The following is a 17,474-nucleotide window of genomic DNA, read 5'->3' on the forward strand; positions in this document are numbered from 1 at the left end:
TTATTTTCCTTTCCAGACATCCTTTAAAGAATGTATTTGAAGATAATCCACAGTAGAACAGAGTCCAGTAGAATTCCTAAGAACAAAGTTCTTTAATGAAGTTAAAAACACAGAGTTTGAGCAGAGCTCAAAGGAGACTCCCTAGCACAACGTGCGGTAGAAAATCTGAGGGGCAAAAGGTTCTCTCGGGAGTGTTCTAGAGGGTGAGGGGCTCTGATTGGTTCAGGGACAAGTTTGGTCTCTTTTACATAATGAAGGTTATGGGTTGCAAAAGGAAAATGGGCCTAGGCCTCTTTTCAGTTTGCTATACTACTAAGCATTGCTTTTTTATGTACCGGAGACTCCCGTCTCGACGACGGGCAATGATTCAGGCATGTGAATCTATGAAAGTTCCAATACTGGAGTAACAACTAGGTTCTCAGAAGAATCAGTAAAAATCTACTGATTAGTTACACAAGGACTGCAAGAAGGATGTAAAGCTGTGGAATTGTTGGAGCGCTATTGAGTTGGCCAAGAAAAAGAAGCTCAACATGAAGAAGAATTGGTTCCATTTTGTTTTCTAATTTATAGTTAGGATACACAAATGAAGAGGTAAGCAATGCAAAAGATGTGGTCTGCTGGGGAAACAGCTTTTACAACGTTGCTGTTACCACACAGGTAGGTAACAACGCACATGTGGCTTTACATCGCAAGTCATTTCTACGACTTGCACTAGGTGGCGTGCAGCACTAGGGAATGTGTTGGATTTTAAGTCCAACACATTCCCTGCTGTTGAGCTAACTGGAGCAGGAATAGTAATTTATACTATTCCTAAATCCAGCGCGCCATCTAACGCAAGTCGTGGAAACGACGTGCGATGTAAAGCCACGCTTGGTAACAACGTGGTCGTTGTAACTACCACGTTGTAACCTACTGCGTGGTATTTGCTCACGTAGTAACATCATACATTCAGTATGCTGCACAGCCAGATTCGGGAGGGACTGGAATTTTTCTGAGGTGGGTTTGTGTGGATTTTTTGAAGTACTGTCCCTATTGATTTTGGGGTTTTGAATTTCCATACGAGTCCTATGAACATAAAAGTTTCTGACTAAAGTTGGTTTCTCTCATTGAGTGAGGTGAATTGGTTCTGAAGACTCCAGAATGGGGCTGCTATAGAAATAGAATGCACTAGACAAGTGGTTGATTTAGATAATGTTGTGCACATTCCTTCTAAACCAACCCTTTTCTTTACCTTGTCCGTGCTTAAAGAGGCATTATAAAGATAATTTTAGTTGCTTTATGTGCAGTGTTTAAAAAAATGTTTATGCTTTCCTAGCCTAGATTATGATTTCTACTTTTGAATCTAAGTGAACATTAATTCATAATTAACATGACTCTATACAAATAATAATTCTGAAAAGATAGTAAAATATTGAAGGCACCTTAATCTCTTGATATAAATATATATTTTTATTTTATATCGAAAATAAAAAATCTTTCAATCCCGATGGTCTAAGGCTTAACTGCAAAAAAATCACAGGGTTAAACACATGGGATCAGAACTGCAGTTAAATGATGAGAAAACAAGTCATTCAGTTTGGGAAGAAGTGCCAAAGAATCATCCAGTGGAGGATTTTCCACTTTCACACAAATTGGAGGCTCTTCCATTTATACCCATCGCTAACTAAACCCCACAGTTTCCATAATTACAAAAAGCCTCTTATTCTGTAGTGTCTTATAACTAAAATTATTTAAATAAATTATATGATTAAAGTTTTTTAAGATACTCACAGCTCCTCCTCCTGGGGTATGCCTCAGATTGTCTTTTGAGCCGCACTTTGACTGCACAGTGCTAACATCCAATTTCTTGTGTACAATCTGCACCTTGTAGGGTAAAAAAACAAACGTTCATAAGAACATAGATTTGGAAAGAATATCTTGTTGTTGAGAACATGATTTCTTCTTCTTCAAGTTTATTATTCTAAACCTGTGTTACAAAGACCCAGATATAGTGAAGAATTGTAAAGCTAGTAAGGCCCAGCTCAACTCAAATAAGAAAATAAGTAATGACTTACTGGTAATATTATTTCCAAATCATGGAAGTATTCGTAGAGGTCATGAACAATGCATGGTGTGTGATACAAAATAATTTCTAAACACTATAGGCTTCTTTAACAATATTCTTTGTTTTTGTTTCTTTTAAATGTAAAGCAACCCATATCTTTCCTATACTCAAGCATTGGATATCTGCCAAACAATGAAGGGATGTAAAATGCTTCCAGAACTGTTAAACACAGAGCTGTATTTAGTACAAATGTGTGTATCATATTCTGCGTGCCCCATATTCTCTCCGGTTTCTGTTTCCTTGCTATGCTAAAAGGTTTGGATCAGAACTTAGGGCAAAGCTAGATATATCAAACTTTTCAAATGCGTCACAAATTGGTAAAATTATTTCTAAATGCCAAAATATTAGCTTGGAATAATACTAAGGAAAGGTTTCTTATGTGTAATCGGAGTTCTCATTCAAGGGATTCTCCACTGAAATAATAAGCACTGAATATCACTCGGTGTAGAGCGCGTATTTGAATATATATTCCCTACCTAAAACTGCATTTGCACACACGTGTCTTCCTGATGACCCCGGTCCGCCACGGCTTGTGCCACTAGAGCGGAGGGTCGGTTCAGGCTTTCCTCATTTCCGGTAGCTTTCCCGGATGCGAGTGTAGCGCTCCAGACAACTTTCTCCTCTCCCTACATAAGCGGGAGGCAGGAGCGGACGCGCGCAGCGGCGCGCCAAAGACAAGCCCGTCTGCGCCCGTCCGCCGCCAGTCGCCAGAGAACTGGTGGATTCTGAAATGTCGTCTTCCATGGCTGATTTCCATCCAGCTGTAACATCAGGTACCATTATGCCATTCTTCAGGTACACTAGGGAAGAACTTATAGATTTAAATCTCCATCAGACTCCAGTCTCACAAGCGCTAATGGCCGATATGAATAGGTTTCCGCTCCTTTTCGGCCCCAACCCTTTTAGTGGAGAAGAGATGAATACTGGCCATCCATGTTCTAATGTGTCTACTGCAGCTTCTCAGGAACTCAAAGCTATATATTTAAATGCCCGCTCCATTCCCAGACATGCTCTGGAATTATGGAGCCTTCTTGATACAGAGGCTCCAGATATATGCTTTGTGTCCGAGACATGGCTCAATGAACAGGCTGACCCAGATCTGTATATAGCCTTTCCCCCTCATTATGTAATAACTAGGCATGATAGGAAGGAATCTAAAGGTGGAGGACTATTAATTGCATCAATTCAATCTATTAATATCGTCGTTATAGAGAGCATGGTGATAGACCGGACAGAAATTATAATCTTTAAGATGAATGGCCCTTTAAAAGAGATCTGGAAAGGGGCCCTACTTTATCGCCCGCCTGGGACAAAGGGAGACTTTGCTAACACCCTGCTAGAAATAATTGCGCCCCATGTTCTGACTGTGGACAAATTTCTGCTATTAGGAGATTTTAATTACCATGCAGATGAACAAGATGCAGAGACGGAAAAAATAGTCTCCAATATGTATACCCTGAATCTTAGTCAAAGGGTCAAAGACCCGACTCACCGAGCAGGCCATACGCTCGATCTTTTGTTTACAAACTTTTCTAATATCAGGGTGTCCCCTCCGACTCCTTTGCTTTGGACAGACCATTATTTAGTAAAATTTAGAATATCTGCCCAAATGGATGGACCAACCTGTAAAGTAGATTCCAGAGTCTGTCGTCCATTGAAAAAAATCACACTATCCTCCTTCTCCAATTATGTTAAGATGGATCCTATGAACTGGGTAAAAAGTGCTGGTATAGCAGCTCAACACTTTGAGACTGCCATTGAGATTACGCTGGATAAGATAGCCCCTCGGCGTGTTACCAAGGGCAAGAAGAAGCAAGCGCAATGGTTCACAGCCCAGTTAAAATGCACTAAATCTCTTACCAGAACAGCGAAAAAAAAGTGGCGAAAAAGCAGAGTTCTAAATGACCGTAAGATATATAAAGTTCTCCACACAGGCTACATGAGGGATATAAGAGCAGCGAAAAGAATACACCTTGTAGAGCGTATAAGTAAAGCTGAAAACTCCTCCAAAGAATTATATCACATTCTAAAAGAGTTTACAACCCCAATGAATGTGTTGTCCACCCCGGATTCGGCAGAATGGACCGAGGCCCTTTCTGAATTCTTTGAAGAAAAAATTAATACCATACAGAAAACTTTTAATTAAAGGTGGTACACAAACATTCCCTCAAGACGCTATGGCCATTTCTAACGATCCTTTCCATAGATGGGAGACATTTGAAATGTTTGACAATAAGAAGACCCTAGAAATAGGGAAAAAAATAAAATCAGGATCCAATACTGACCAAATCTCCCCTAAAATGTTTATAACACTGGCCCCAGTTCTTGTAGAAGACCTCACCTGTCTCCTTAATAAATCTCTCTCAGAAGCGGATTTTCCCACGGTATGGAAGGCGGCAAGAATTAGGCCGATATTGAAAAAGCCTGGTGCTAATGCGGAGGTCCACCTAAATTACCGACCTATTTCCTTGCTGCCCTATTTTGGGAAAATATTGAAATCCTTTGTAAATGGGCAATTGATAAACTACCTGGAGAGCAAGGAGCTGTTGGATCCCTCCCAGTATGGTTTTCGTGCTGCTCACAGCACGCAGACTGCATTGATAGAGGTCGCAGACAATATGAGGATGGAGCTGGACAAACATCAATCAACTATCCTAATCCTCCTGGATTTGTCTGCGGCCTTTGACACCATCTCCCATCGCATTCTGATCCAACGGCTATGGGAGATTGGTGTCAGAGGGAAGGTCCTAGACTGGTGTAAGAGCTATTTATCCAACCGCACTACTACAGTGCAAGTGGGTAAGAACATAGCCAGCAGTCGATCAGTCAAAAGGGGTGTCCCGCAGGGCTCTATTTTGAGCCCGACGCTTTTTAATGTGTACATGACACCTTTGGCCAAGGCGATCAGGGCGTTTGGTTTTGATGTATCATCCTACGCTGATGATACCCAAATCCTGGTCACTCTTGGCCCTGACATTAATGAAACCAAAGCTCGCTTTAAAAAGTGTATGACTGAGGTTAAGAACTGGATGGGAAAGAATCATTTGCAGCTAAACGGCAATAAATCGGAAGTCATGCTGTTTGGCAAGGCTACCGAATACTGGACGCAGGATTGGTGGCCAGCGCAGCTGGGAGACTGCCCTGCCCCTAAGTAATCAGTGCGTAACTTGGGCACCCATATGGATAATAAACTCTCTATGAAAAGCCAAATTGACCATATTGTGGGAACGTGTTTCGGAATTATGCGCAATCTTCGAAAAGTTTTCAAATGGATACCTGACGAGGCACGAAAACCCCTGGTTCGAGGCCTAATTATAAATAGATTAGATTATGGTAACGCCCTACTATTGGCAACAAATGAAAATCTCTTGAAAAAGTTGCAGGTTTTGCAAAATACTGCAGCACGTCTAGTGCTGAACTTGCCACGAATGTTCTCCTCTGCCCCTGCCTCAAGGAGCTACATTGGCTCCCGGTAAAGAAGCGAATCACGTTTAAAATCTTGTGTCTGACACATAAACAAATGTACGGAAAAGGCCCAAAATATTGGTCCCGCAAACTCACCTGGTATGAGCCAAGCTGACAACTTAGATCAAATCACTGCTTACCCAGCGGTCAATCCAAATGGCCAGAAATGGGGGTCGAGCTTTTTCTTTCTTGGCACCCTCTCTTTGGAATAAGATGCCGTTAGATTTGCGAACCACCACTGAACATCTCAGGTTTTGCAAGAAACTTAAAACCTGGTTGTTTTGCTGATTTTAGCCATTCTTCTGGTCAGTGTCGTCTGCAAGCGCCATGAGACTCCTTTGGATGTGATATGTGCGCGCTATAAATGCCCCTGACTTGACTTGACTTGAGCGTGTTTCATTTTTGCTTACTTCAGGCAGGCCAAGTCTTTTAATCTGACATTAAGGCCTGATTTAGAGTCTGGCTGACAGGTACCTGATCACACTTGTTGCCAGATATCCCACCTGTATTAGGAGGCAATACACTTGTAAATGTACTCTAATTCTGCCCTAAATACTTTGGCAGCCCAGAAAATATACCAGAATGGCCTATTCCATTAATGTGCTTAAAAAGGCTAAAAACATTTAAATATAGAATAGTCACTACAAAGATTTGGTGACTTTGAAAGCAAACATTCACAAACCTTTTTTGAAAAAAACTAAGTGAAAGGAACCAGGACAATGTAGCCATGTAGGCTGCAGCTACATTAGGATGAAAATTGACCCTGCACCTTTGAGGGCACCCAGCCCTCCAGTGTCCTATTATGCCTGTTAGGTGGCAGTTATCACAGTTATTTTTTTAACAATGGAATTCAAGGATAACGTTATATGTACAATATTATTCATCTTTCTTCCTACTGCTGGGAAGGAGAGAGGGTTAATTATGATTTCAGTTGAGATTTCCCTGAAGGACAACTATGTTTACAGGTAAGAAACATTTCCTTCTCCTTCAGGGGTTCTCCACTAATAAGGAACACTGAATAAAATAGCAAGCTCTTACCCAATAACCATGACAGAAGGTTAAAAAGATAAAATAATGAAAGCTCCGCAAAGAGATTTTCCAAGCAGGTCTGCTCTACTTAGACATCTGTCCTAAAATCCAATTGAGGTCTCTAATATCTCGTAAATGTGTAAGCACATCTCCAGGTGGCAGCATTAAAGGTTAAAGCAATGGCAATATTTCCTTTTTTTATTGAGTTACATATGATCATATAGAATCACACTGAAATCGTACAATGATACTTATCAAAACATTCTTAATAGAAAGAAAAAAGAAAGATAAACATTTTGCATAGAAAAGTTAAGCAGAATAGCAGAGATAAAAACAACAAAAACCTCAATCATCAAACATTCTGGCCCGAATATGTTTAAGACCTGCATTAGGAGAAGTGTGGCTCACTGGTTAGAGGAGGCAGACCTGGAAGCAGAGGTCAGCCCGGGACCAGGGTTCAATTCCCGGTTTGGCGGGGTCTTGAGTCCTAAAATGTCCATGGACTTGACAATTCTCGCTCCGGTGCCTACTCGATTCACGGGTTCACACTCTGCGACTCTGGGCAATAGCTTGCTTAATCTCCACAACGGCCCCTCGCGGCGGGATGCCTGGCTTTCACCTTGTGGATACCCTGCCGGGCTTATCTCACAGGGGAATACCAGGACGGGTTCCCTAAGCAAGCGCTTAGAAACCGCTCGGTGATTTCCGCTATATAAATTCCTGTACATTTACATTTACATTTACCCTTAATGCCTTTGGTTCTAAGAATAACTGATTTGAGTTAGAACATTTGGAAATAGAGTACCCACCATTCAGATACTAATGGGGTGAGGGATTAGCCCAAGATCTAGCAATACAGAGTGGAGCAATAGCAATTGAAATTGAGATCACCGCAGAGATTCAGGGACTGATGTCCCGTTTATGTGCTAACATGATATCCTAAACTGATAAGTGTAAATCATAGCCTAGATGAAAGGAAAGAAGCTGGGCAATTCAAGCTTCTACTACTTTGAAACTTGGTATGTGCTTATTATCGATAAGTATTCTGGAGATCCCATCCCTCCTTATAGACCAAAGTGGAATAGGTTTGAACAAGCGGATGTATACGTCTTAAATGTTTTCTGAATAGAGTGTACCTAGGAGATTTACTTCTAACTATTTTATTAAAGTTAAGTTGATCTTAAAACCTGAATTCAGGCTACTAGGGGGATATATATATATATTTTATAATTACTGAAGATCCATATGATAAAACAGAGTGGTAACAGTGCTAGAGAGGAATTGTACAAAGGATGTTTAATGCAAACATCCATTGCCCTGAACCTGAATACTATGATTATATTGGCAATATTTTTTCCATAAGTATTTCCACAATGTGTTTTTAACAGCCCCAGACTATAGAGGACATACCCGGAACCTACAGAAACAGGGTAGGAAGATCTGTGGACCTGAAGAAAACCGTATAGACATGCGCTAGGGCTACAGTACATTGCCAAAAACATGTTGACAACAAGTATGCAGCTAGGAGGGGTGACGAGCTACTAAAAATCCCAAACACCACCATCCAATGTTTTACTTTTAATCTAGGCCGGGAAATCCAGAAATAAACATAGTAGCGGATATTCCCGAGCTAGTTTTAGATTTCACAATCTGCACAAACATCTTTTCATTTTTTGATCCCTTTAAGTTTATGTTTGTATTGTCTACCCCTTCCCTTTTGCTCCACCCAAGGTGTTCGTCTGTGCAGGAGTCATAGTCAGCAAGCCCTATGATGAAGCATGCCACAATTTGCTGGTGAGAGCAGTTTTTACACATCTAGCACATGCTACTTTAATTAATTAAGTGCAAAACCAAACACTCCTGCCTCTCTCGTTTGTGTATGTGTATATCTATAGGGGAGGTTGGGTAGGAGTTTGTCCTCTCCCCCCTTTTTTGTGTGTGATTGTAGTGCAAAAAATACGTCATAATACCAGAGTCCTTCCCGGTGGCTGTATATAAACAGTTGTGAAAAAATAAAATCGCAAATCTGTAAACACTTAAAAAGGAACTGTTGTGGCAGACCGTAACTTGTTTGTAAAGCAGAAAACTCTTTTATCAATAATCTGACCAATAGTTTTTAACCTCAGTCTATACCATAATCTGGCCACTGAATCATGAAACATGGGTGGCAGCAGGGGAGGACATTATCCCTTAGGAGCTTTATAAAACATTTAGGGTTATGCTTCTCACTATATTCATGAATCTGGTGTCAAATGTTGATGATGGGGAGAAAGCCTCCGCCTACTGGAAATCAACCAATATTATAGGTTTTTTTTAAAGAAAGAGAAACCTCCTGAACAGAGAGGGTCATACTGGCCTATTTCCCTGATTAACACTGATAAGAATATTTTTGCCAAAATTTTTGCTGCCCGATTGGCTCCTTTGGTCCAGTATATAGTTTCGCCGAACAACATGGCTTTGTCAGGGGCAGAGATACTATTATGTGTTAACAAGGGTGAGAGTAAGGGATTTATTCACGGTATGTGAAGGGAGTATACTCCAAGTCCCCTGGGCTAGGTATCTGAGTAACAAAAGGAGGAGTATCACCAGAGAGAATCATAGATTCTGAATGGGATGTGTATTTGAGAAAAGGAAAATTTTCCTTTTATAAAAACCCCTCACTCACCAGCCTAGTGGTGACATGCTTCATCATTGGGGTCCACCCTGATGACCGAGTGCCATCAGGGTGTGCTGCGACACCTGAACTACAGTGGAGCGGGTTATTGTGAGTGATAGGTGCAAAGAAAATGTTAAAAATTGTCCTGGTATAACTTGGAGGAAAAAACTTTATTCGCAAGCTACTGGACAATGTTAAAAATGGTGTTGAGATACTAGTAGGTGATTATGACCATGAGTATCTATGTGAGTGGTCTACATGTTTCAACCTATGTGTGGTAAATTCTAGGTTTTCATCAGGACCGAAGGGCAAGAAAATGGACGGTCTACACCCTCTAACGTGTATCCAATCCTAGATTCTTGGTACCAGAATTGCAAAAATCTGCAATCGGCATGTACTCAAGCCTGACTGGGCGAGAGAAAAGAGGGAAGAAAAGACTCCTAATCGGTGTTTTTATGACATCGTGGGGGCAGAGGGAAGGCTAGTCTCAGCAATAAACATAATAGTTTTGCTGAGGTAAATACGGCAGATTACCTAAGTTCCTCCCTGCTATCCCCGTATCCCATTCAGAATCTATGATTCTCTCTGGTGATACTCCTCCTTTTGTTACTCAGATACAGAGATACTATTAGCCATACAAACTCAGCAGTTGCTGTTTTTGATGTTGCAAAGTCAATGGGCGATAGGGTGGGTATGATATTACTGGATGCCGAACAAGCCATTGACTGGGTCTCGTGAGCTTTCCTCTGGTCAACAATACCTGGCATAGGCATCGGTGCCGGATTTTGATCCCGAGCAGATCTCTATATAAAAACCCTTTGGGTAGGCTAGTCTTGGATGGGCATAGCTCCCCACTAGTTAACATCGGTTGGGGTACTCATCAGACCATGCCGTTATCCCCCCTACTATTTGGCCTATATATCAAGCCTTACCTAAGGTTACTTATTGCAAATCAATAGATTTGTCTGATTAAACTTTATGGGGCCAAATTAAAAATTAGGGCATATGCCGATAATGTTGCAATGTATATGCCTGATCCTATATTAGCGATTGACTAAGCTTCAATTGAGGCTGAGATGTTTAGAGCTGTTTCTGGCTAAATGCTCAATCTATCAAAAATGTATGTTGTGATCAACTTTCAAGCAAAAAGGACAATTTCCAAACTGTTCCAATCTGCTACCTATTTAGGGGTCAAGATCTGTACTAAAGTGGATTGCATCTTGCAATTGAACTATGAGCCCATTCTAAAAGTAGCTATCACCAAGATGTGGGCATGGAACCGCCTTCAAATTTGTATAATAGGACGGTGTAACATTGTTAAAATTAATATTTTGCACAAATTTCTCTATCTCTTTCGTGCAATTACGTTTCGAGTCCAAGATTCATTTTTTAAGCTACTTGATGGGGCCATTGGTAGCTATATCTGGGGATATAAGAGAGCAATGCGGGCTATATAATATTTGATATTGCTGTATAATCAAGGTGGATTTCAACTTTTGGATTTTAAGCTTTATTTTTGGGCTGCCTTTCGTTCTCGTATTAGGAATATGCTAACTGATCATGGTCCAGACTCATTTGCCTTGGGATGGGTATCAAATGGCCTTGGGATCTGATTTTAGGTTCCTCGTTTGTTGACTGTCAGATCTCAATTATTCCAAACGGGTCCGGTTTAAAATTGTCACGAACATCTCCCAGATCAGGGGTGAAATCTGTGTCAAATACTCTGTGCCATCAACACACTCGTTTATATTGCTTTTGGGTAATACCAACTTTAAATTAATGGCAATATTTCTCAGGAAAGCAGCCATACCCATTTTACCTCTGTTGGAGTGGCCTTTTGGCTTGCCAGGTAACGATTTACCTACTTTATGGTAGCATAACAGAATGCAAGAAACTATCCATCTGGACAGTGATTGCTTGAACATGGCTAACCAGGCACGTAAAAGACCACAACTAACAAACAACTGCTTGGATCTTCTAATTTCTGTTGTGTTATCAAGACAGTATTTTGGAACTCTCCTAACATCAAGTGTGTGGAGAGATCACTCTCTCTGCCAGATAAGTAGAATCCTGAAAAAACATTTGTTAGGTAATCGTTTGGTTTACATGAAATTGTGTAATTGCTTCAGATAGAAATCTTTGATAAGTCCTCATTACTTCCCTGTTGCTATAAAGCCTGTGTCTAATACACTCTGTTTGCCAAAGTTATAACCTCAAGGAAAGCGAATTGCTATGAAAGGTGTGTAAGGAAGCCTGGTGAATTTGTTCAAATGGTGAACATACGAGGTGCATTGGGACACTGCTGAAGCCCAAGGGGGGAAATCTTTACGGACTGGGGAAAGACTGTGTTAATGTTCTCAGAGGAGTCCTTGACCACTGTTATTTGGAAAAAAGAGGTATGTGAAGCGAACTGTAAGCCTAAAATGCTTAAATGAAGCAAATATAGGAGCAAAGCTTCTTCTTGGTAGATGTTCGGATCAAAATTATTTCCAGAACACCAAAAATAGAACCTCTTCCATTTGAAAGAGTGAGAATCTCTTGTAGATGGACGTTTAGTTTATCTTAGAAAGTCCATACGATCCCATGGAAGGCTCAAGTGTCCTTACTTGAGTTGCCAAACTCAAGGATGGTCAGTTGGGGTGCAGTATGGCAGTATCTAGTGGCAGTTCTTGTGCTACAGGTTTCGTATGCACTGCAGATTCCTGGGCTGCCATTTGACAGGTAAAGAAGGTCCACTTACCAACACTGGTAGGGCCTCTCAGGTGCAATTAAAATCATTCTGGTTGTCAATAACTCAGTTAGATGATTACTGCTGGAATCAGAGGATAAGTGTAAAGAAATTTAGTAGATCACTCGATGAATATTGTATTAGCTTCCGCCCTTGGTTCGTAGAGTCTCTAGGCAAAGTCTAGGCAATTTTAATTCTCTGGTGATGAAGAGATCCAACTGAACAAAGCACCAGTTACATTAGACGTTGTGAAGGGCAGAAGTATTGGGGACCCACTCGTGGTGGTCGAGAATTTATCTGCTTAGAGAGTCCACTTCAGTGTTCTGGACTTCTGGGAGATGGGCTGCAGTTTCTTATTTGTCTAAACAATGAGGAAGTCAGTCCAGAAAAAGAGAAGAAAAGCTTATAGGGACAGGCCTACTTCCCTCAGCGTCAGTAAATTGATTGATATGGTATGTCATTTCTTTCGCAGACGAAGTCTCTTGAATTTGAATGTGATCCATGAGCGCACCCCAACTCGAAAGGGCAGAATCGGTCACAATGATCAGGGATGGAATGACTTCATGAAAAGTCATTCTGCTCCGGAGATTCTCTAGATGCCGCCACCAATTGAGGCACAGGGCTGCACCGGGGGAGAAAGAATAATCTTGTTCTCTCATTTGTCTCAGAACTGACACCACTGGTCTTTCAGACATTCTTCTAATGGTCTCATGTGGAGGTGGGCATTCGGGACAAGAAAGTGCAGTACGCAATGGAGCCCAATGGTGACAGTATGTGCCTCACTGTCATATGCACTGCTTTCAGCAGACTGTACATTTCAAATGTATAGCTAACAGTCTCTCCATTGAAGGATATTTTTTCTATTAAAATATACAAAATTGTTTCTAGATATTGTAGGGACTGCACTAGAGTTGAACTTGATTTCTCATGATTGATGTGTGATCAAGGAGAAACTGTCATGTGAAAATGCTGATGAGCTTGTTGAAATGTTGGATACCTTGATTAGCCAGTTGTCCCAATATGAATAAACAAGGATCTTCTATCTCTTAAAATGTGCTGAAATGACAGCCATGCATTTTGAGAATGTTCTGATGGGGGATACTTGAAGCCGAATGGAAGGTCTTTATACTGATAATGTTGGTTGGCAACCATGAATCTCAGGACCTTACAAAGCTTCAAGGCTATAGGCACATGTAAATATAAATCTTGAAGATATATGGAGGGTAGCCAACCATCTTTAAGGATCTGCAGGTAGATTTGATGTAATTCTAATATCCAGAACTTTTCTTTACCTATTTGTTTGCGAGTTTCAGACCCACAATAGACCTACATTTATTCTTTGGCCCTCTTTTTCTCATCAGAAATAAGCAGGAATAAATAGCTATTTCTTTCTGGGAAGAAGGAACAGTGCCAACAGCTTGTTTCTGCAATAGTACTTTGCTTCTTTCTGAAGCATCTCTGGTTGTTGGCGACATTGCTGGAGAATGAAGAGTGAATCTGAGACTGTACCCATTTTGAACAATATTCAGTTTCCGTGTATGGGTCGCAATGCTTTACCCCACCAGAGTTGGTAAAGGAACAGGGGGAAGTAGAGACTCAATCCTAAATCGCTGTAGGTGGTTTACTCGCAGCAGAAGCCTATTTGCGACCCCCTTTACTTTTGGACTGGTGTTTCTGTTGGTGGAAGGTTCTGGGTTGCTGACATTGAGATCACTGAGGAGTTTGAACCCTTTGTTTGTAGTGTCATTATTAGAATAAATACACAAAATGTCAGAGGGTAAAAAAGCAGGAAACATACGTCACTTTCCATGTAGTAATGTATTTTACATACTGGTATACCTGACTCCCTATTGATATCTGTTGAGATATTGTTATTTTTTATGATATAATTACCCTGATCTAAATTGGTTTATGGGTCATACTCCTGTGGTTTTTTCTAAAACTTTCCATGTAAGGCACAATAAATAGTATTAAACATAAATAAAATTGGGCTGGAAATGCCCGAGACTGGTGTACAACCTTTATAACAGAATTCAACATGTAGGATTCCTGCAATCTCTTTGTGTAAGCTTTGGGAGCTGTACGGTTTTTCACTTCACTTTCTCTTGTTACGGGTTTTCTTTATTCAAACTGCTTATTGAACGTTTTTTTCTCTGATTATTCTGCACACTGAATAGCACAATTCTAAGTGTCTTTCAGTTTTAATGTTCGTACTGTCACATTGCTGTCTTATATTTATACTGATATTTCTATGATATTTTTTGATGCAGATCTTATATATGAATGTGCCGTGTCAATTGTGTGAGCGAGCCAGTGATAAACTCTGGCTTTGACATAGCTATTTTAGCAACTACCAATATAGTCAGACTTTTCTGTACACTAGGAATAACTGGCCATCTGCAAATCTTTTGATTTCTACATTTTGCATTGCAAATCTGTGAACTCTATACACCTATAACCATTTATTCATGCAACTGTGCGAATGAGTCACAAAAATGTACTAATTTATCAAAGCAATTTTTTCTTTTTATGTTTGACCCTCATTGCTCTTGTGTTCAGCAAATTTCTAATATTGGCCGTAACCCCTACATCTGAAGACAGTTACAGATTTTGGATATCTCACGCCACAATGCTTCAGATTCAAGCCATATGCGTCGTACCAACACCGGTTTGCAACAGCTACCCTGCACTGCTAAAACACCTTGTGCTTAAGAACAGTCATCTGCTGACTGTAGGAAGGTGGCTCTGTATATACTAAATTAAAGTAAGGTATAGTGTGCACAGAGTCCAGGGGGTCCCCAGAGGAATAGCGGAGGCTAAATTAGATCATCAATAACAGCTCTCTTTGTGGTAGTGTGGTCGAGCAGTTAGACTTTTCAGGAGGGTGTGTTAAGCGTTTATTGTATTCACTCAATAATAATAATACCAGCATTTGTAAAGCACACAGCTACCTCAGGTGAGGTGCCCCGGGGCTGAGGGCCGTCGGGAAGATTAAGCGAGATATTGCCTAGAGTTAAAAAGTGCTGAGCTAACCTGCCACCGGCACCAGGGATCGAACCGTGAGCCCCCATGTTCCGGAGTCAGCCGCCCTGTCCGCTGCACCACACCTCTGACCCAAACAAGTCTGATGGCACACACTCTGAGACAGAATCCAGACCAATTAAGTAAGTATAAAAAAGGTATACTTATGTTTTATTTTTAAAATCAAGCAGGACTTGGCACAGGTAAGTAGGATATGCTTTCAAATGCAAAACTTTACAAGGAAATGCAGTTGTGGTTGAAATTGCAATTGTTACAGGTTTGTATTTGCTTTTAAAACAGTTTAGAATACATAGAAATTACTTTTGATTACTTTGTGATTACTTTTGAGTTACTTTTACTACTCAAGGTGATATGCCAAAATATGACACATGTCTTACAAAACACAGGTAAGTACGACAGTTTTTTAGTTCGAAGGAAATTACTTGGGTTTTCATACAGTCAGTTAAACACAACAGTTTTGGAGGACAAATCATAACATTGGTTCCATTTAAAAGAGTAAGTACTCCTTGTGGACGGTCTCTTTGACTCACTCAAAATGTTCATACAGTCCTGAGGGAGATTCAGGTGGCCGTATTGCAAGACCTCAGGAGCCATGCTGCCAAGTTCAGTGAGGGAAGGTTGGGGTGCAGAATCTTCCCATCCACTTTGGTCAGTAGGTCCTGTCTGCATGGAAGTTTCCTGTGTGCACACATTGAGAGCTGCAACAGGTCCGGATACCACAATTGGTGAGGCCAGTCTGGTGCTATCAGGATCAGCTTCATCTGGGATCGGATGAGCTTAGTCACCACCTTCGGGATGAAAGGAAGGGGAGGAAAAGAGTACGCAAAAGTTCTGGATTGGTCTATCAAAAGGGCATTCCCTCTCATTCCTCGCCGGTAAAATCTGGAAGCGAAGGTGCAGCATTTTTTGTTTAGATCAACTGCAAAGAGGTCGATGGATGGATGACCCCATTGATGAAAGATTTTTTTTTCACCTGGGGGTGAGTGCTTGCAATGTTCAACACTCCGTCCATCATCCCCTTTGGTTTTGCTTTGTTTGCCCTAAGTTGGCAGGGTATGCCCAGACGTGGGTCCCTTGCTCACTTTGCCACTGGATTCAAGCTAGCCTGACTGATGAAGGCTGATTAGCCAGAAACCAGTCCAAGGATGCTTGTTTCCGGTCCAGGGAAGGGTGTTAGAGGAAGTAGAAAATCATTGTTTGCCTGAGGTTTTGGCTGCGGTGCAGGATTGCTGTTGCGGTCCTCCTCTGCCTCTGGAGGAACAACGGCCTTGAAAATGTGACTTGGATTGCTGGAATTGCCTCTGCGACCATTGAGCGGTTTGAACCCTCTGATAGTAGTTCTTGGGGTTGTATGGCCTGGATCGGCCCATTAATTCCGTTTTTCTTTCCAAGCCTACGGCCTTCAGCGTGTCTAGCTCGGCCTTCATCCTGGCCATCTCCTCGTCAGTGTGATGAAAGTTGATTAGCCAGAAACCGGCCCCAGGATGCTTGTTTCCGGTCAAGGGAAGATATGGCTTGGCAGTTCGAGCTGGACTGTTCCCATGAGGCACAGGCTCAGACTGATTTGCATATGGCCATGTCTGAACAGGGGTGGCGGAGTGAGCTAAAGACTGATGATGGATTTAACCCAGATCAGTTGACTGGGGGTGAGTGCTTGCAATGTTCAATACTCCGTCCATCATCCCCTTTGGTTTTGCTTTGTTTGCCCTAAGTTGGCAGGGTATGCCCAGACGTGGGTCCCTTGCTCACTTTGCCACTGGATTCAAGCTAGCCTGGCTGATGAAGGCTGATTAGCCAGAAACCAGTCCAAGGATGCTTGTTTCCGGTCCAGGGAAGACATGGCTTGGCAGTTCGGGCTGGACTGTTCCCATGAGGCACAGGGTCAGACTGATTTGCATATGGGCATGTCTGAACTGGGTGGCAGAGTGAGCTAAAGAATGATGATGGATTAAACCCAGATCAGTTGACTGGGGGTGAGTGCTTGCAATATTCAACACTCTGTCCATCATCCCCTTTGGTTTTGCCAAAAAGGGAGCTGCCAGAGAAAGGTAGATTTAAGATGCGTTGGTGGCCTCCAGGCTTCAAAGCCGTTAAATGCAACCAGGTAGACCTCCTTGCGCATATTCCATGCGCATATGAATGTGCAGCCAGAGAAACCCCATCCGCTGCTGCACTGATTACTTGATTGGCTGCCAGTGCTCCTTCTTGGAGAATCTCCGCAAAATCCTGGCGATCCTCTTTCGGCAGTTTTTCCTTAAAATGCTCCAGGGAATCCCATAAAGATCGGTCATAACGTCCCAACAGGGCTGCAGCACTAGACACGTTTAAAGAGGCCGCCGCTTAACCAATAATCTTGGGCTCCACTCTCCTTGTTTGGACGAACTGAGGAAGAAGAGGAGACTGCATGTGTTTTCTTCGCTGCTGCGATGATTACTGAGTCCGTGGAGGAA

General features: G+C 41.7%; 1 protein-coding gene across 3 annotated transcripts in view; it reads right to left on the minus strand.

Annotated features, from left to right (window-relative positions):
- Window positions 1-17,474, minus strand: part of MAPT (microtubule associated protein tau) — a 1,132,093-nt gene that overhangs the window by 299,796 nt on the left and 814,823 nt on the right. For all 3 annotated transcript variants that reach the window (XM_078645042.1, XM_078645040.1, XM_078645041.1), the window contains one exon: window positions 1,771-1,863. In XM_078645042.1, the coding sequence (XP_078501168.1) occupies window positions 1,771-1,863 (93 nt within the window). The remainder of the gene's footprint in view (window positions 1-1,770; window positions 1,864-17,474) is intronic.

The sequence above is a fragment of the Lissotriton helveticus genome, chromosome 5_1 (assembly GCF_964261635.1).
Source record: "Lissotriton helveticus chromosome 5_1, aLisHel1.1, whole genome shotgun sequence".
Lineage (NCBI taxonomy): Eukaryota > Metazoa > Chordata > Amphibia > Caudata > Salamandridae > Lissotriton > Lissotriton helveticus.